Source organism: Leopardus geoffroyi, chromosome B2 (assembly GCF_018350155.1).
Source record: "Leopardus geoffroyi isolate Oge1 chromosome B2, O.geoffroyi_Oge1_pat1.0, whole genome shotgun sequence".
Taxonomy (NCBI): Eukaryota; Metazoa; Chordata; class Mammalia; order Carnivora; family Felidae; genus Leopardus; species Leopardus geoffroyi.
The window spans coordinates 23,173,124-23,193,356 of record NC_059332.1 but is presented as its reverse complement, the minus strand read 5'-3'; the positions used below and the strand labels follow the sequence as shown (position 1 = coordinate 23,193,356).

General features: G+C 37.3%; 1 protein-coding gene across 36 annotated transcripts in view; it reads left to right on the top strand.

Annotated features, from left to right (window-relative positions):
* Window positions 1-20,233, top strand: part of FARS2 (phenylalanyl-tRNA synthetase 2, mitochondrial) — a 623,580-nt gene that overhangs the window by 130,908 nt on the left and 472,439 nt on the right. For 27 of the 36 annotated variants that reach the window (XR_006717077.1, XM_045497529.1, XM_045497536.1 and 24 more), the window contains one exon: window positions 8,562-9,196. Coding sequence is in view for 35 of the 36 variants with exons in the window: in XM_045497529.1 (XP_045353485.1) it covers window positions 8,585-9,196 (612 nt within the window). In the remaining variant the exon portion in view is untranslated. Of the gene's footprint in view, window positions 1-881; window positions 1,078-8,324; window positions 8,350-8,561; window positions 9,197-20,233 lie in introns of those variants that run through there. The other 9 variants (XM_045497511.1, XM_045497499.1, XM_045497508.1 and 6 more) reach the window with 2 other exon arrangements.

The window sequence follows — 20,233 nt, the reverse complement described above, 5'->3', positions numbered from 1 at the left end:
TTCTGTTGGATGGCATGGACCGTTGGTTTTTGGTCAGAATGAGCTCTGTCTTGTAAGTAACAACACCATTTGTCAAAAAGGGCTGGAAAAAAGTGATCCAGTGTCTGTTTAAGGTGTACTGCTTATGGTATGCTAGGACTTCTTTTTTCCCTCATTTGGTTCCAGTGTCAATTTTTTAAGAAGCATTTTCTGTCCAAGTTGGAACATAGAACTAACTACATTGCTTTTGACACTTGCAGAAGATGAACTTTAGCCTCACTTCCCTTAAGGATTTTACAGTGTTAAAACTCTTAAATGTCACTATATAATTTTTCTTTAAAAATAATTGTTTGGGGGCACCTGGGTGGCTCAGTTGGTTGAGCACCTGAGTCTTGATTTTAGCTTGGGTCATGATCTCACAGTTTGTGAGTTCCAGCCCTGCACTGCACTGATAGCACAGAGCCTACTTGGGATTCTCTGTCTCCCCTTCTCTCCGCCCCTCCCCTTCTCTCTCTCTCTCTCTCTCTCTCAAAGTAAATAAATAAACATTAAAAAAAAATTGTTTTTACCGGAGCTTCAGTTTGGGATGATAAAAACAGTCCAGGAATAGATGGTGGTGATGTTGCACAACATTGTCAATGTACTAAATGCCACGGAACTGTACACCTAAATTTTATGTGTATTTTAAGTGCAGAGAAAACAATTTACTCTGATTACAAGGAAAATGAGTGTCAGGGTAGCATCAAAATAACGCTCAATATATTGTCTTTCTGCTTTAGGAGAAAGAGTAGAGGGTTTAATTCTGTTAAATGTGTCCCAGACTGGGTTTCCCAGGAAGCAAACTCTGAGGTGAAGTTTAGCATGCAGGACACTGATTAATTATGTGGTATTGCTCTTGGCAGCAACACCTATGGGGGACTGAGAAGAAGCTGGATTGGGTGGAGGGAGAAGTTGCGCTTCTGCACAGTCCCAACGAAAATCTCAGCCACCTGCATGGGGGCCTGTCAGCCAGCCTTTCCTGAAACAAACCACCCACCATAATGGATGCAGACTGCTCCTGGAAGGTTGTATGACCCTGGGCAAGGCAGTTTTCTTGAGGTGAGGCTATCTTTAAAAAAGGCTGAAACCTGAGGGGCATCTGGGTGGATGAGTCCTTCTCTCTTGAGGGCGGATTTGGGTAGTGCAGCACAGTTACTCATGGTAGTAATGACATCAAGTCAGAAGTTTGTTTTCTAATAATCCACAGTTTTGGACTATGTAAATAGAGGACCAGAAAGTAAGAGAAGAAGGACTCTTGTGGTGTTAGGTAATTTCTACAACTATCAATACCCAAGAATAAAGAAAAGGCAGGTTCCAGTCAGATTTTTCATTTATTTTCTGGTTTGAATTTATTATTTGTAATTATTTATTTTTTTCTTATAAACACAAAGTTATGTAGTAGCTATAAGTGAATGTCATTTTGAGTACCATAATATTTTTTTTTATGTCCTGTGATTTGTAATTAGTCAAAGTAGCTTAAAATACTGTATGTTTGCAGAACTTGGAATGACCAAAGAAGGAAGGAAAATATGATGGAATGAATTAGTCCATCCTGTACACTGGAAGAGATGACCCCTTATCTTCATTGTTCCCATCATCAACAAACAACAGCCGTGAGCACTTTTTATAGGGCTCTGAGGCACTCACTCTAAAGCCAGCAGAGTGATTTTGCCTTCTGATGTTTATGGGAAAATGTATCAAAAGAAAGTCAGTATGAACTTACCTGAATAGCCTTTTAAAAAGAGTTTTGGCCCATTGCAGACATCTCAGAATGTCCTTGTAAGTAATAAAGTAATAAATGTCCTTGTAAGTAAAATGTCACTGCATTTTTTAGTAGTAGTGACTACCTATAGCATATTTTTTTCAAGTCATGGTAGAGTGAGAAGTACACAGAGTTCCTTATGTAGTCAATGTATGACATTTTTATATTTATTTTATTGCACTAAAACTTTTACCACTGACTAAAGAAACTATTATTTATACCTTTGTTTTTGTTCCTCTTTTGTCTCCATCTTATTTTTCTTCTTCAGTGGCTTAGAGTATATTGGAAAGGTCATGGGATTTTAAAGTTAGAAGACAAGGATTCGAGGCCCCAATTTTCTACTTTTATCCATGGGAATTGAGTTATGTCACTTATGAACTGGTATTTCTTTTTCTGTGAATTGTGATGAATAATTATGTGTACTGCAGGAGGTCTTATTGGAATCAATAATAATAAAATGCATGTGAAACTATTTTATAAAATGTAAACATTCTTGTTATTAATGCGTATTTTTTCAAAAGCGATACTGCCTTCTTGATAAGGAGCTGTGCTGTATTCCTATAGGATATTCCTGTAGGATATTCTGACTTACAATGATTGGTTGATCGAAAAGTAGGCCTAACATTCAGTTAAGAAAGCTCTGGGGACCCAAGAGATTGGAGTGAAATGGGTTAAAATTAAGGGTGTGCCAGGAAGATAGGTTATCTGGTAGTAAGTAATATTCAGATCAATATCCACCAGCCTCCAGAAAACTTGGTTGGTGACTTTCTTGGATTTGTACAGAATGTATAATAAATATTTATTTATTTATGAAAAATCAGTAATCTTTGGGTCTGTCTAGAAAAATATTCTAGTGATTGCTCTCTGCTGTTAGGTTTTTCCTGGATGACAGGTCATGAATTAACAGGTATTTCTTTTTGGCCAACTCCTGACTTCCTAGTAACCACATCAATCATCCTTGTTTCTCTAGTATTTTCCTACACATTCTGGGCTTATACTTTCTCTAAATCAGTTTCCTTTTACTTTTTCAAATTTTTCATGTTTCTCCTAATTTTTATTTTCTACAAATAACTCTTAAATGGATTCCCCTTAATTTCATGCACAGTGCCCTCCTCTGACCCTGTTATCTAATATTTATAACTTTTCACTCTAAATTACAGCATTTGTCTTTGAAAAAAATCACATTTATTTGGTGAATTTGAGATCATACACAGTATTTTTATTTATAAATCTACAGCTTTCCTTGAGAGATTAGGACCATCTATTAAAAGTTCTTTCAGCTTCCCTTCCTTGAGCCTCAGAAGTTTTAAATATTTTCATTTATTCTCTCATTGGTATCCTCCTTCATTTTTACATCTTCTGTTCATTTCTTAACCCATTATTGTCACAGACTCTCGGTCTAAATTTCTGTCTTGTCTAGCAAGACAGTGGGACGCAGGATGAAAAGTGAGATATGGCTAATGTCCGGGAAAAGACAAGAGCCCTGAATAAGGGTCATCGCCCTGTTTTTATTAGGATCAGAAGGCTTACAAACATGGAGATGGATGTGCACAAAGAAACAATGAATCTGTGAATATTACCTTGTGGATGTGAGGGAAAGGGGGTCTTGAAGATATCTGGGGTTAGGGGTTTGGGTTAATACAAAGCAAAATCCTAATGCTGGGCAGTTGGGCGGAAGGTTGTTTACAGCAGACATGAGGCAACACTTCTGTTTATCTTAGCTAGCCTAGGGGATGAGTCAGATAAGGGAAATAATCTCAGAGTTAACAAAGCACCTTTCTTTTTGTTGATCATCTCCACTCTGGGCTGTTACACCTGCAGTGCAGTGGTCTGTAGCCCAATTTACCTATTTACCTAACTTGGTCCTTTCCTCCTGTGAAAGCAGCTTTTTGCTATAGTACTAAATTGGGGGTGCTTCCCCCAATTTAATCTGAATATCTAATCTTGTTTATTTCATATACCTATGTATTGGGCACCTTTGTACCCTTATTTCTGGGCCTTTGCCCCTCCCTTTCTATTCTGGGGACTCTGTACCTCCTCTCTATTCTGGGATGCCTTTGCACCTCCCTATTCTTGGTTGCCTTGTCTTGTTTGCCCAAACGCAGGTGTGAGCATCCTATGGCTTTGTATTTCTTTATGCCTTGCTAACCCATTGGTGTAAGCCTGGGGGATTCTTAAGCTTATCCCCCACCCATTATAATCTGATTTCTGTCCTCACTCAGCCATTGAAATATTGAAATTGCCCTGTTGATGATTATCTTGTCAAATAATTCTTTACTTTGCTCCTTGCCTAACCTCTTTGTTATGCTTTATCCTTTGACCAGTTTTCTTTCCATCCTTTTCTGTTTTTCTTCTTTTACTTCTTCCCTCCTTTTTTATCCAGTATCAGGGGTAGTGCTAGAGTCTGGGTATACAAAGATTTACATGAGAGAGAGAGAGAGTTAGTTAGTTCTACTCTCAAGAACCACATAGTCTAACAAGAAGACAAATAGTAATAATATAGCATGCTAAGGATTGCACATTCAGTAGTATTAAGGTTCGGAAAACACCTTGGTTTCCATCTAAAACTTCATTGTGCTTAGCTTCTGTGATACTGTACTCTTTGGTTCTCTTCTGGCTTATTCTTTATATACCCTTCCCTTGGAAATATGATAATCTCTAAGAGTTCAGTCTTTTGCTGATTTTTATTTTTGTTCTCACTTGCCCATGGATTCTCATATACCCTTATGATGTTACCTCTTACCTCTATACACATAACTTTCAAGGTCTACATTTCTAGCACTAATCTCTCACTTCATTTTCAAACCCATACTACAGACTGATTCCTAGAAATTACTAACATGACTGTCTTAACCCATTCTTAACTTCAACCTATCCAAAGCTATTTCCTTCTCCAACCACAAATACACATATGAAAATCACTTGAACAGACAAACAAAATTCATCCTGTGTTTCTTCAGTGAATAACTTTATTGTTTTCTCTGTTATCTGGTCTCTAGAAGTCTCTGGGTCATTTCCAACTCTTGATTCAACTCATCTCTTACATATTGGGCATTGGGTTAAGTATATTATGAACAAGATCTAGTTTAATTCTTTTACTATGAGGTTGGTATTGTTTTCTAAATTTTTATACATGAGAAACTTGAGAGTGAAAGATCAGGCGATGTGTCTGAGGATAATACGCAGTGCCTGACTGGCCAACTTAGGGTCGCACCCACGTGGGTGTCTCTGCAAAGTGTGGTCTTTTGCCCATTGTATTGTATTGACTCTTCTCATGGTTGGTCTCATGGTCTCTTCTCTACCAATGTTAGCACATTTAACATCCACATTTGTACTTTTGTTACTTTTTGTGGCTCTATAATCTGCATATATTTGTGACTAGGAAGAGATTCTTAATAGTGTGGAAGAACTTTTCAGTGAATTAAGCTAAAACAGGGCTCAGCAGACTTTTCTGTAAAGAACAAGATAGTAAGTATTTTAGGTCTTTGCCGCTAAAGACCTAGTCTCTGGCAGCTATTCAGCTCTGTCTTCAGAGTAGAGAAGCCACCACAGACAAACTATAAATGAATGGGCATTGCTGCAGTCCAAGAAAGCTATTTACAAAAACAGAACATGGGCAGGTTTGGTCCTATGGTTCTAGGTTAAATAGTATTTCACTTCCACTATCTAAACTAATGGGTTTTATTTGATGTATTAATTTATTCATTCCTGTATTCATTTGTGCACTTAAAATGCAATTATGTGTAATCATGTTCACATAAGAAAGAAGTTAAGAGAGGTAATTAAAGATGTGTAATTTGAATTTAACAGTCTGGGTCTATTGATTGAGAAGTACTTGAGTTGCTCAGAGTTCTGAACTTTGTTCTTGGGAAGATGTAAGAGTTTCTGCAAGTTGCATGATCTGTTTAAGCCTTAGTTTCTTTGTAAAGTGGTAGGAGTAGTACTTACCTCACAGTGTTGTTGAAAGCATGAGATAAAAGACCCGCCATATCAATAGAAGTCTGACTGCCATTGGTGGTATTTTCCCATGGCTCCTGTGTTTTCCACATGAACGTTTTTTTTTTTAATGTTTATTTGTTTTGACACACACATACACACCCACAGCCACAGCCACAGCCACAGCCACAGCCACAGCCACAGCCACACACGAGTGAGGGAGGATAGAGAGAGAGGAAGGGAGAGAATCCCAAGCAGGCTCCGTGTTCTTAGCACAGAGCTCCAGGCTGGGCTCTATCTCAAGAACCATGAGATCATGACCTGAGGCAAAATCAGGAGTCCAGTGCTTAACCAACTGAGTCACCAGGTGCCCCTTGAACTCTTATAGGAAATTTGACAGAGACAAAAGGAAAGGAATCTTGCTGGATGGAACTGGGAATGTTATCATAATCATTATTCTCTCCCTGTAAGAGATGATAATAGAAGAAAAAAACCCAAGTAATTGTTTTGGGTGAGGAGAATACACAGTGGGGAACATAATGCCAGGGCTGAGCAGATTATATAAAAAGCCTGGAAAAGAAGACAAGATAATTAAACTTTCCTAAGTAAGGTAGAGGTGGGGTGAGGAGAACAAAGAAGGGGCATGAGGATAGGGTACAGATGTGGGAACAGAACCTAGAAGTGCATGTGTGAAGGGCTGGGAATTGAGAAGGAAAAGACAGTCAGCAACCCTTGATTAACTGCACCAATAGCACCTTCCCCAGAAGAATTCTGAGCTTTGTGTAACAGCATATGCCTTTGGAGGGAAGAAATGCTTTCTTATGTCTTGCCAAGGGTGCTGAGCTAGGTAGCTAATAACCTAACAGCCTGAGTTTGTGCCAAGATGTATAAGGTGGCACATGCATATTTAAAATTCCTATCTCTTGCATTGACAAGCCCCTGAACACTGTAGATAGGAAGACAGATTCCCCCTGAAGCTCACCCAAAAACACTTTTAGAAACAACTGACAAAATAGTGCCGTATTCGAATAAATCCAGGGAGTTCCCGGGTATCTTGTGTCATGACAGTAGTCTCTGGCAAAGGTATAATGCACAGGCTTCTAACAAGCAATCACACACACCCATAATAACTTAACTTGTAGCTAGATATTTTCAATTGCACTTTTGAACCAGTTACACTCTGCTGCCTGGGTACATGCTCAGTATGCTTTTGATGGTCACGTGGGACAATAGAATTCCCTTCTAATGCAGCTTACTATGACGAAGGTATGTACTTTCTTAGTATGATTATAGGGCTATTAAAGTAAAATAACCACTTGGTTGTATGCTTTAAAGTAGCTCAATAGATGAAAACAATTCTAAAAGTTTGAAGGTGATTTCGGTGATTTAATTCATGGTAAATTTTTTTATGAACATAGGGAAATGACATCTAAAGATTTTCATTACTGAGATCCCTGAGTCAGTTTAACATTTGCTTCTATGACCATACATTAGTGGCCCAGACTCTTCCTCTGTTGTCTTAACTCTTCAGTGCCCTAAAGTTCAGTCAGCTATACCTGGGTCTTTGTCACCTTTTTGTTTGTTTGTTTGTTTGTTTGTTTTGGGAGAGAGAGCACGTGTGCACATGCACGTGTGCAAGCGGGGGAGGGGCAGAGAGAGAGAGGGAGAGAGAGAATCTCAGGCTCCATGCTCTCAGTGCACGATTCATGAACTGTGAGATCATGACTTGAGCCGACATCAAGAGTCAGCCACTTAGCCATCTCAGCCACCTCATCTTTGACGTTGAATGGCCTGTGCCAGGTGACTTCTGAAGTGACTTTCCACTGTGAAATTTGATGATGCTTGTCTTTAATTAATTAATTTGGTCTCTTCTTAGATTAAATTCTAGGCATTTTTTGTTTTTTAAAGATTTAGTCAGTACTTTGTTTTCTGACTGCTCTGTATCCCTAGCCATGTAAGTGTAGCCCTTCTCCTGGTTTATTGTGGGTGTATAGTAGAAACTTGCTCTTTTGCAAAACAAAAATACAATGGTAGGATGCTGCAGTGGTATGACACACATTTAAATGACACGACCAAATGTGAGTACAGAAAAGATTTACATTTATAAAAATAACTTCAGCTGTCCATTGGTATAGTCTATCACTTTGTATAATATTTCCTGAAGTTGTTTGTTTTTGTTTTTATAAAAGTGAAAACTAAAATAACCACCACCTGAAGTGGTGTATTTTATTTGAAACATCAAAAAAATTTTAATGTGATAACAATTTTGTAACATGACGTAACAACATTTTGTAATATATGGGATAATCCAGAAGTCATGTCTGTCACAGGTAAGCAGAACTTGGTAGTTAGGAGGATAAACAGAAATGTGCAGGATGGCTGTTTCAAATATCATCTGTTTGTTCTGCTGTATGTAATCATGTGTTTCCTTTAATTAATGAGACTTTGCTAGGGTCAGCCAAGCCTCCCTGTCTTTTAGATGATCCCTCTAAACTTTTTGGTTCTTGAATAGTCCAAATACAAGGAAATTGTCACATTTAAAGTTTTATTCAACATAAGGGATTCAGGACATGACATGATGTGATAAAGGAAGATTTCTTCAAACTCAAGGACAAGGGAAGGACAACTTGAGAGTAGGTGTCTAAAAGTGACGTCCAAGGTTCTTTTGACTTAGAGCGGTGACTATTAAGCCTCTGGCAGCAGATTTCCTTAATTTGATCTGTGTGGAGGAGGTCGTGGGGAGACAGATGTCAGGACAGTGAGGGGTTGGGAGGAGACACAAAGGACATGTTTACTTTTTACAGTGTGAAGCCTGACCTGTGCTTTGCACGTGTGCTTTTTCCAGACTCTGTGAAATAAGTTTCTACAATGATTTGTTCGACACTCAGGAGAGTTGGCCACGTGCATATCTACCTGGTGAGGAAGGCCAGCGGTGTCTCCAAAGGCCATCATCAACAGACTGTGGGCTCAAGACCTGATGCTTCAGAGTTTGCTGCCCGAGGAGCTTCGGGCAACGTGCTGGAGCTGCTGGGCAAATCCTACCCTCAGGACAACTACAGCAACCTCTCCCGGAAAGTTCTCTCCAGGGTTGGCAGGAATCTGCACAATCAGCAGTATCACCCTCTTTGGCTGATCAAGGAGAGGGTGAAGGAACACTTCTACCAGCAGTATGTGGGCCGCTTTGGGACTCCGCTGTTCTCAGTTTATGACGACCTTTCTCCAGTGGTCACCACCTGGCAGAACTTTGACAGCCTGCTCATCCCAGCCGACCACCCCAGCCGGAAGAAGGGAGACAACTATTACGTGAATGGGACTCACATGCTGCGAGCTCACACGTCCGCACACCAGTGGGACCTGCTGCATGCTGGGCTGGATGCCTTCCTGGTGGTGGGTGATGTCTACCGGCGCGACCAGATAGACTCCCAGCACTACCCAGTGTTCCACCAGCTGGAGGGCGTCCGACTCTTCTCGAAGCATGAGGTGAGTCTTGAGACATTTCTTATCCTTGACAGAAGGCCTGGATGTTCTTGTTGAAGTCCCTAAAGTTTATCTCAATGAAACCACGTGTCCTTGATCTCATTTTGCATTTGTGTATTATACATCCTTGATGATTTCATTTGTACAGGCCAAGCCTCAATATTTTTGATTGATTTGTTGTGTTGGTACCTACAGAAATTAGTGGGCTTTTGTTTTTGCCTGTCTGACCTTATTCTTTCAATATTGACCTGCTTTTTTCAGAATTTCTTCATATGAATGAATAGTCAGTGGTTCAAATCTATCCTCAATCCAAAAGGAGGAACATACAGTGCTGAAATCTGTGGTCAGATTATTCCAGTTCTCAGTTTGTAAGAGTTAATTATGTGTTCATGCTATTAGAGGTTAATGAATTTCTTATACAGTATAGGGGACTGGCAATTTATTGGCTGAGATTGGAAACTGTTCTTACCCCAAGCTCTTCCCTTACCCTTCCCTGCTTTACATTTGTAGGTGCTTTACATTTTTTTCTTTGTGAGGTGTCTTAGTTGTTACTGTTCCTGAAGTGTATGTGTGGATACTTAGCGCTTTTTGATTGGGAAATCTGATATTCTAGTTATTCTTTTTTTTTTCTTTTTTTTTTTTTTAATTTTTTTTTCAACGTTTATTTATTTTTGGGACAGAGAGAGACAGAGCATGAACGGCGGAGGGGCAGAGAGAGAAGGAGACACAGAATCGGAAACAGGCTCCAGGCTCTGAGCCATCAGCCCAGAGCCCGACGCGGGGCTCGAACTCCCAGACCGCGAGATCGTGACCTGGCTGAAGTCGGACGCTTAACCGACTGCGCCACCCAGGCGCCCCTCTAGTTATTCTTAAAAGCACCCAGCACCTTGCATTTGTTAGTTGATATCATAACATATTGATTTCCTAATTTTTTTTTTGGCAAGTTATGAAAATCACTAAAAGCTTGAGTCTGTTTCCTAAAAACCTGCATTAGCACTAGTCTTTCATTTATTTTTAAGTCTCTATTTTTTTTTAAGTTTATTTATTTTGAGAGAGAGAGAGAGAGTATGAGTAGGGGCGGGGCAGAGAGAGAATCCCAAGCAGGCTCTGTGCTGTCAGTGCGGAGCCCAATACAGGGCTTGAATTCACGAGCCAGGAGTTCCTGACCTGATCTGAAACCAAGAGTCGGACGCTTAACCAGTTGAGCCACCCAGGTGCCCCTCTCTGTTTTTTATGTAAGAAACAAATGGAATTAAATGAAGCACAGCAAGTATTTTACTTTTACTCCTTTAGCACTTCTTCCAAATGTGTTCATTGAAATAGGAGGGATGATTATCATCACAAAACTCCCTCCTGTGAACATAAGCTAAATGGGTTGTTAGACATGGAAAGGAATAGTATATGATCCCTAGGCTAATAAGTGACCATTGTTTTCTTGTATTAAATGAGTCATGTCATACAAGACAACTGTTTGCCTCAGGATGTGCTGTTTTCCTGTGAGTCTGTGATAATACAGCAGTAGGTTAGCTTTACACAAAAAGGCCACCCAAACTTGATTGCAGAGCTGCTTAAATGAGCACTCTTACTGGTCGGAATAGCTGTCTATTTTCTAAGTCAGACTTAGTAGTATTAATAAGGATATGGGTTTATTGGGCAATGAAAAGGAAGTGAACAAAGACAAGTGAAAGTCAAGGAAATAAGACCAAGTGGTAGAATGTCACCTACAGTTAATGTCCTGGAGGAGACGTATGCTAGTAATATGATGTCCAGGTCACAGCAGTGGGCAGGTGCTCAGCCCAGCTTACCTCATTAAAACACCGAGAAAGGAAAGCGCTCACTAATTTGTAAGCCTAAATGCCTTGAAAGTGGCAGGGAAAGCTTCGAGACTTACGCTAGCATTTTAATGGAGGAAAAATCCTTGGAAGGTGGAAAATAGGAAGAGGGGTAGGAAACTAATCTTCATCTTGTTTTCTTATTTGGGGTCCAGTCCAATTTAGTGGGTAGCAAACATGACTAATCTGGACTGATAATGTTACTGTATTTTCTGCTGTATAGTTTAAAAAATTATACACAATACCTACACATATAAAATTAATGATATAGTTTGATAAGAGTTCCTGTTTATTGTTTCGTTCACTCCTCTTGAAAACTTCATGAGATCAATTGTTTACATTTGAACCATGAGGAATCTGAAGTCCCCAAACGTTGCCCCAGGTTACCCACCCAGTTGGTGGTAGGGCTAAAACTTGAATTCAGGTATTTGTAGTTCATTGCCCATTCTTCTGTATTCTGTTGCTTTCCAGGGGGCTGCTTTGTAATTGGAACCTGTTTATGACCCAAGTAAAATGTTAGTTTCAAGAATGGTGTTGGGGAGAGAGAGGGTTTTTTTTGTTTTTGTTTTTGTTTTTTAATTCTTGGCCTCAACTAAAGTGTTGGTACTAAGTCTGACCTAATCTTAACCCTAAAAAAAAAGTTTTTTCCTTCTTTTAGTTTATTCCCCTAGGAATAGGACTTTTAAGTAACTTTAATCATGTTACTTATGTAATATGTAATTAACAATTATATTATTATCTTTTAATAATACAGAAGTCCGGTTTTTAACAATCTTTGTAATTATTATTTTAATCACTATAAGGTATATGTCAACAAGAAGAAAAGTAAATACAGAGGTATGGGTAAAAGAAATAATGATAAGCCTAGAAATGGCTGAATTATGACTCTCTCTCTCTGTCTATATATATATATATATATATATATATATATATATATATATATACACACACACACATATATACACATACATATATATTTTTTAACTATCAATTGTTAAGAAAACCCTTTTTATTTAGAAAAAAGGTTAAACATATCAGTACTCACAAATCTAAATGGGTTAAATTTACCAATTGAAGACATACATTATCAGGGGTGCCTGGGTGACTCAGTTAGTTAAGTGTCCGACTTTGGCTCAGGTCATGATCTTGCAGTTCAGGAGTTCGAGCCCCACACCGAGCTCTTTGCTTACAGCTTGGAGCCTTGGAGTCTGCTTTGGATTCTCTGTCTCTCTCTCTCGCTCTCTTTACCCCTTCCCCACTTGCTCTCTGTCTGTCTGTCTGTCTCTCTCAAAAATAAACAGAAAAAAAAAGACATACATTATCATAATGGATGTTTTTCAATTAGAGAGGTCCAAAACAAAACGATACTAGAGGCTGAAAATAAAGGGCAGGAAAAAGATATATCAAAAAAAAAATTACCAAAAGAAAGCTGGTACAGCAATATTAATATTAGACAAAATAGAATTTATGGGAACAATGATAAGTATGAATAAAGAATACATCAACCATGATGCTTTATGAATCAGAAATTTTAATGTGTCCAACATCATAGCCGTAATACATAAACCAAAACTGAAGAAATAAAAGTTAAATTTGATAAATTTATAACCATAGTAGAATTTAAATGACTTGAATCAAAAATCAATGGATTAAGAAGTCAAAATGAGTAAATATGCAGACAACCTGAAAACATGATTAACAGGCTTGATTTATGTTTATGTTTAAAATTTTGTAACTAAACTAAAATCCTGTAACTATACACACACACCAATTCTATCCCCAGAGTCAAAGGCATACAGTGTGGGCTACTTACAATAACTTGTCCATAGACTAGCGGACAGCTGAAGTCTAAACAATTGTCAAAGAATCAATAACATAGAACTATGCTTGACTGCAATGTAGTTTAGGTAGAAAGCAGGAAGAAAAGAAAATAAAAACTTTTCACATCCTGAGACGTTTAAAAATTCACAGCTATAGTATTCATGGGTTAAAGAGACATATTACAGTAAATTACAAATCACTTATCACTAACCAGCAATGAAAACACTCTCTTTAGACTGCTCAGATGTGGGGGAAAATAGTCACTTTATTTTGTAGAAACATAAAACAAAATGGGTTGGATATGGCTAAAAAGGTACTTGTAGTACATTTAATTTAAAATATACTTAGGAAAAAATTATTTTTTAAGTTTCTTTGAAAAAAATTGTTTTTTAATGTGGGGCGTCTGGGTGGCTCAGGCGGTTGGGTGTCCACCTTTGGCTCGGGTCATGATCTGAGTCTGTGAGTTCGAGCCCTGCGTCAGGCTCTGTGCTGACAGCTCGGAGCCTGGAGCCTGCTTTGGATTCTGTGTCTCCCTCTCTCTGACCCTCCCCTGCTCATGCTCTGTCTTTCTCTGTCTCAAAAATAAATAAACATTAAAAAAAATTAAAAACATTTTTTTAATGTTTATTTATTCTTGAGGGAGAGAGAGACAGAGCATGAGCAGGGGAGGGGCAGAATCTGAAGCAGGCTCCAGGCTCTGAGCTGTCAGCACAGAGCCTGATGCGGGGTTGAACTCACAAACCGTGTGATCGTGACCCAAGGCGAAGTTGGACGCTTAACCGACTGAGCCACCCAGGTGCCCCAGGAAAAATTTTATACCCTGAAAAATATCTATCAACTAAGTTCAGTTTAAGATGCCAAAGCAAACAGCATTGTTTTTAAAAAATGGAAGATAGGCGGGTTGAATAGTTTTTAATAGTCCCAAATCTTACAAAACAGCAACTGGAATAGCAAAGCCCATCTCCAACACAGCTGGGTGACAAGTTCTCCCTCAGATCTTCACAAATGCTGGGAACTCACAACTGACAGCTGGATGATCTGCATTGTGTCAGCAACTGAGGCCATGGAGGGAACCAGTGGTGGCTCAGGAGATCTGAGTCTCTCAGAGAACAAACTTTGGAGAACCAAATTTACTAGCAGGCCTTTGACATTTAGTACTAGTTAATAACATTGTTCACCAATGACCACCAACATCCCAAAAAGAAGGGTCAGGGCCAGCCTTTTGGGTCTCCTGATGGAAGAATACAATGCCAACTCTAAAGTCTTGCCAAAAAATTTGGACCTGAATCTGATCAAATCTCTAGATCCAGCTCCAAATTTATAGAAAGTACAGAGTACAGAGAAACATGTTAAACAACACCATGGAGAATTAATAAGCAAAATCCAGCCTGTGGGAAATGTGACAGCAATGCTACTCAAGATGTTACCTGCATAATGAATAAATAGAAGAATCAATAGGAAGACCTTAGAAATGTTTAAGGAGCAGTGTTTAGAAATGTTTTAGCCATCATATTCAATTTGTTGAATAGCATATAATAAATTGCTTCTGGTGTTCTTAGATGATCTTGGCGAGTTGCACGTGTTCAGAGTGTTTAGTAGTTGTGCACAGTGGGATCGGGTCTTAGTATAAGACCAACTGGAAATCTAAAACCATCCTTTCAACACAGATAGTTTGAGAAGTCTGCTCTACAGGATAAATGATTCAGTTTTGTCAAATAAATGGCAAGAACATTAAAGATGAGAAGAAAGATCAAGTAATCACAATGTGTAGATCCTATCAAGAGAAAACATCTTTAAGGGAAGAAATCATTTGAGACCACTGGGAATTTGAGTACTAACTGAATATTTAAATTTAATGAGTTCTTTTATTTTTATTTTTAAAGGTATGATCATTGTATTATATTTTTATAAAGTCATTTTCTTTTAGATATATATATTGAAATACTGTGGGTGAAATGATCAGATGTCTGTGGTTTTCTTCAGAATAATATGGGGATAGGCATTTGGGGATGAATGGAAGAGGATTGGTCATGAATTGTTAATTATCTAAGCTGGGTGTTGGATATGTGAGGATTCATTATCCTTTCTACTTTTGCACATATTTGAAATTTTTCTGATAAAAGTTTAAAGAAAAAGACTGAAGGAAAAACACTGGGGTCAGTCAGTCATTTAATTAGAAAAACATTTGGTGAACACAAACTGGGGTCCAGATCTTTAAGAAGGTTTCAGACAATCATGAGATGCTCCGTGATTTCATGTGGGAAACAATTATTATTATTTCTTTAATGTTTATTTATTTTTGAGAGGATGGGGGGCAGGAGAGACAGACAGATGGATAGACACACACAGGATCTGAAGCAGGCTCAGTGCTGACAGCAGAGTGACAGTGAGATCATGACCTGAGCCAAAGTTGAACACTTAACTGACTGAGCCACCCAGGTGCCCTGGGAGACATTTATTAAGATTAAAAACAAAGAGGAAGCAGGAGATATTATTATAAGAGAATACATTGCTTTCCATAGAAGACTGAAGCCAATTAAATCTAGGATCATTAGCCTCTCTTCCATCATCCTGAGATGACTGTACATGTTTTTACGAAGTCTGAAAGGCTTGTACATTGTTTCAGAGAATAGAAAGAGAGACCTATCAAGCTCATTTCATGTGGTTAGACATGTTAATATACAAACTAGATGAAAAAGAAAATTTTAGAATTTTCATCTTTATGAACATAGATGATTCTCTAATTTTTTATTTATTTTTTTATATGCTGAATTTTATTTATTTATTTATTTATTTATTTATTTATTTATTTATTTAAAATATGAAATTTATTGTCAAATTCGTTTCCATACAACACCCAGTGCTCATCCCAACAGGTGCCCTCCTCAATACCCATTACCCACCCCCGTCAACCCTCAGTTTCTTCTCAGTTTTTAAGAGTCTCTTATGTTTTGGCTCCCTCCCTCTCTAACGACGATTCTCTATTTAAAAAATTTTTTTAATATTTTTAATTTTTTTGAGAGGGAGAGAGAGCAGGTGAGCATGAGTGGGGGAAGGGCGGAGAGAGGGAGACACAGAATCCCAAGAAGGCTCCAGGCTCTGAGCCGGCAGCACAGAGCCTGACGTGGGGCTCAAACTCATGAACCATGAGATTATGACCTAAGCCGAAGTCGGACGCTCAACCAACTGAGCCACCCGGGTGCCCCAGATGATTCTCTATTTTAATGAATAGATACAGAATTTTTATGTGAAATATTTGCAGATTTAATTCACTGATGTATTGTGTTCTACCACATTATTATTATAAATTTATTCCATTCTATTAACTAAGGAGAAAAAGCATGTGATCGCCTCAAAAGAGGTAGAAAAATAATTTGATGGCATTTAATGTTTTATGACATTAAAGAAGCATTGGATGACATTAATGACTTATACAAACTTCTGGTTAGGAATAGAAGGGAACTTTCTTAACTGACATGATATTTGTCAAGCAGTCACAGCAAACATCATAATTAGTGGTGACTCATTATAAACATTTCTATCAAAATTAGCAATAATTTGGGATTATTGCCATTACTGGTGCTATTCATCATTGTGTAGAAGTTCTACTTTATGTAGTAAGCCAGAAAGAGAAATGGAAGGTATAAGCATTGGAAAACATGAGATAAAGCTGCTTCATTTGTAAATGATATGATTGTTTGCCTCAAAAATTGAATAGAATATTCAGGTCAGTTATTAGAACTAATGAGAGAGTTCAGTAGAGTTGAGGTATAAAGACTATAATATAGAGAAAATACATTTCTTATTCATAAGTAATAGCCAATTAGAAAATATAAAGGAATAAAGGTTTCATTCATCGTATCAACTAACACTTTGAAGTGCCCAGTTACAGTTGTTTCAGAAGATGGTCAAGATATTTATGGATAAAATTACCAGATATTATTAAAAGATGTAAAAGAAGAAGAGAAAAAGGAGAGAGATGTCATGATCACAGATTCGTAGTTAGGAAACAATATCATGACAATAGCAGTTCTTCCAAAATCAATCTATAAATTTGGCACAAATCTAATCAAAATATCCACTGGGTATTTTAGAGAAGTTGAAGGACTGATCTTCAGATTCATAGGAAGAGCAAGTTTATGAATAGCCAGAATAATTTTTATAACACAGGTATAAGGTGCATGCCTTACCAGCTGTCAAGACTTCTAATGCTCTAGTTATTAAGATGGTTTATTATTGGCACAAGTTTAGTCAAATAGAGAATTTTGAAATAGCTCTACTCATATTTGTGATTTTATTATCTTACTATAAAATGGAGATGATGTTAAATAAGTGGAAAGATGATGGATTCTACATGAATTGCTCGGAGACAATTATCTGTGTAGGGAAAAAGAATTGATCTTTATCTCACACCTAATTCAAAATGCAATTCTGGATGGATTGACAATTCATTTGTGAAGAGGTCTTTAAAACTTAAGACGATATGAGAGATTATTATTATTATCACTTTGAAGGTAGATTATAATATTGTAAACTGAGACTCTCTAAACAAGAAAAATCCTAAATAGAAAACATTGTTAAAGAGTCACTACATTAAGGTAAAATTTCTGTCTAATAAAAGCCTTCATAAATGAAGTTGAAAGACAAGTAACAGGCAGGGTGGAGGTATTTGCTGTGTGTATAGCTAAGAGATTAATGTTATCAAATAAAAAGGTCTTAGTTTGAAAAAAAGAATCCAGTAGGGAAGGTCTGACAATACCAAGTGTTGGCCAATACGTGGAGCCATGGCAATGCTCTGGGGGAGTATGAAATCAGAACACCTGAAATTTCATGCCCACGTATATACTTAGATATGTTCTAAGATTGAGTGCTTATATTAGCAGATAGATGAGAATGTTCATAGTGCTATTAGTATTAACCCAAACTTGGAACAACCCATGTTTCTACCAAGAGTAGAACAGATAAGTAAATTATGGTATATTTATACAGTGGTATGTGAGTGAAAATAAGTGAAATCTGGGAAATATCTGTGAAAATGAGTAAGTCACAAGGATATACATCAATATGACTGAATATAGAAAGTAGTATTAGGCAAGGAAAGAAAGTTAACAGAAACTTACATTGTATAATTGTATTTATGTAGGGTTTAAAAAATGGGAAAAATTAATATATAGGGGTTCGTGCATATGTGGAAAAATTAAAGAAAGCAAGGGAATAATGAAAAAATTTCGTTGTTACCTCTGTTAGGAGCGGCAAGGGGATTGTGGTCAGGTAGGGGCTTGAAAGGGGCTGCAAAGTTTTTGGTATTGTTTTCTGAAAATGGATATAGGTGGCGAGCACACGTGTATGTGCTTTTATTCTTTAATCATGATACACTATACACTATATGAATGATTTATTGTGTAAATTTTTAAAAATTATTCATCTCATCAGCATTAATAGTCTATCAGCTAGTAAACAAGTACTGGTTTTATCCGCAAATAACAAAATGCAAAGTACTAGAACCAAATATTGTTCCAAATCCATTAGATTGGCAAAAATTAATAACCCTGGCCAGTAGCAAGAATCTAGAGGAACCACAAATCTTGTACCTTTCTTTTGGGAGTGTATATAGTTGTCTCCACTTTGTAGAGTTATTTGCTAGTTTTTTTTTTTCTTTTTTAATTATATGCTCTAATGTGGCATTTTTTTCTTTAAGTATAAAGAAAGTATTGGCTATTTGTACACTGAATATTTTAGTTAACATAAATAGAGTACGTATGTCAACAAGGATGAGGTTTTAATACAGGGTTGAGAGAAACAAATAAGTTATGAGTGATACCAAACTGTGATGTCTTTTTTAATAGATATTTTAGAATATGCCCAATAATAAGTGTTCTCATTGTATACTTGCTTATGCTTTCTTTGTTTTCACTTGTTGTAGCTCTCTTTCCTTCTCTCTCCCCCCATCACACATACTGTGTTTTTTTGGTTAGATAAATACGTAGGTAGGTGTGAGAAAAATATATGGGAGTGATAAACATCAGAATCAAGACACTGATTACCTGGCAGGCGAAGGGAGTGTGAGTGGTGGCAAGCATCATTATTCTTTGCTAATAATGCCACAAATTATGATTTTTTTTGAGCATAGAAGGATTTTTGAGATTAAAAAGTTTGAGCATCACTGTTCAATTCCTTCAAAACTGAATTTTTACTAAACATGTGAGGCATTTATTTTGCAAAGAGTAGAAAATCTCATGTGTTTGACAGACCCACCAGAGGGAGCCCATACAAATCCTGTATCTATTTAATCTGATGTAAAAAAAAAAAATTAATAAGTACATACCTGGACCTGTTCAAAGAAGCTATATTTTCCTTTTGTCCCTGGAGATGTCTTGTCCTGTTCCACCAGCTGTGTCCTGTGTACGATTCCTGTGAATGCACTCAGTACAGGAATGCATCGAGGGGCTGTGGAAGAGGTAGGATGCTCTGCAATTTATTCTTCACTGCAGAGTCTTTGTTTCCTCAGAGTGTCTTCATTGTCTTCATTCCCCTTAAATGACTTCCTCTGGGTCAGTTTTATCCAGAGTCTTTCTCTTACATACACACCTATGCAAGCTGTACTTCTGTCTGACTTTAAGATTGTTCATGATGAGCCTTCCTTTCTTCCTATTTCTGTCTTTATTATTATTAAAAAAAGTCTAAATGCTGCTTCTTTTTAATTTTAAGAATGTGTGTATCTATCTTGTTTTTGTCTTCTTGGCTAGTAATTCTCAAACTTGAGTGTAGTAACAAGTCCTCATTCATTCACCTAGTTTTTGTTGATCTTCCAGGAAAATTATAAATATAAGAGCAATGTAGCAGGTTTTATAAATATATATTTGTTCACTTTAAAGGACTCTTCCTTGTCCTGAGATTATTTCCTTGCTACTTTCATAACTATCCAAATATTCCTTTATGAAGTGGTGGTGATAGAATTTTAAAAATATGCCTGTACTTGGCAAAATAAAGCATTGCCAACCTTATCTTCCTTCCTAGAATTTTTTGAAATTTTTACCGGCCTACAGAATACAAAGTAAAGTCTTATATTTCTAAGTAAACACAAGTATGGTGTGATAAATGGAGACATAGTTATATTATGGAGAAGTTGTAAATATTTTATAATTAATATCTAATTTATGAATATCTACATGGAAACAAAGGGAATGTTTTTATAGAAGAGATGAGTACTAAAGGTATGTAGGGAAGTAAATTTTGACTTAATTTGGACCACAACACATTACTTCATCAAGAGGTCGAAGTTCATATCCCATCCCATCTCAACTGCTTACTCTTTAAAAATAATCACTGTCATTCCCCATTTCTTCTTGCCGGAGTGTGGTTAAGGGGTTCCTTCCATGGCTTGTGC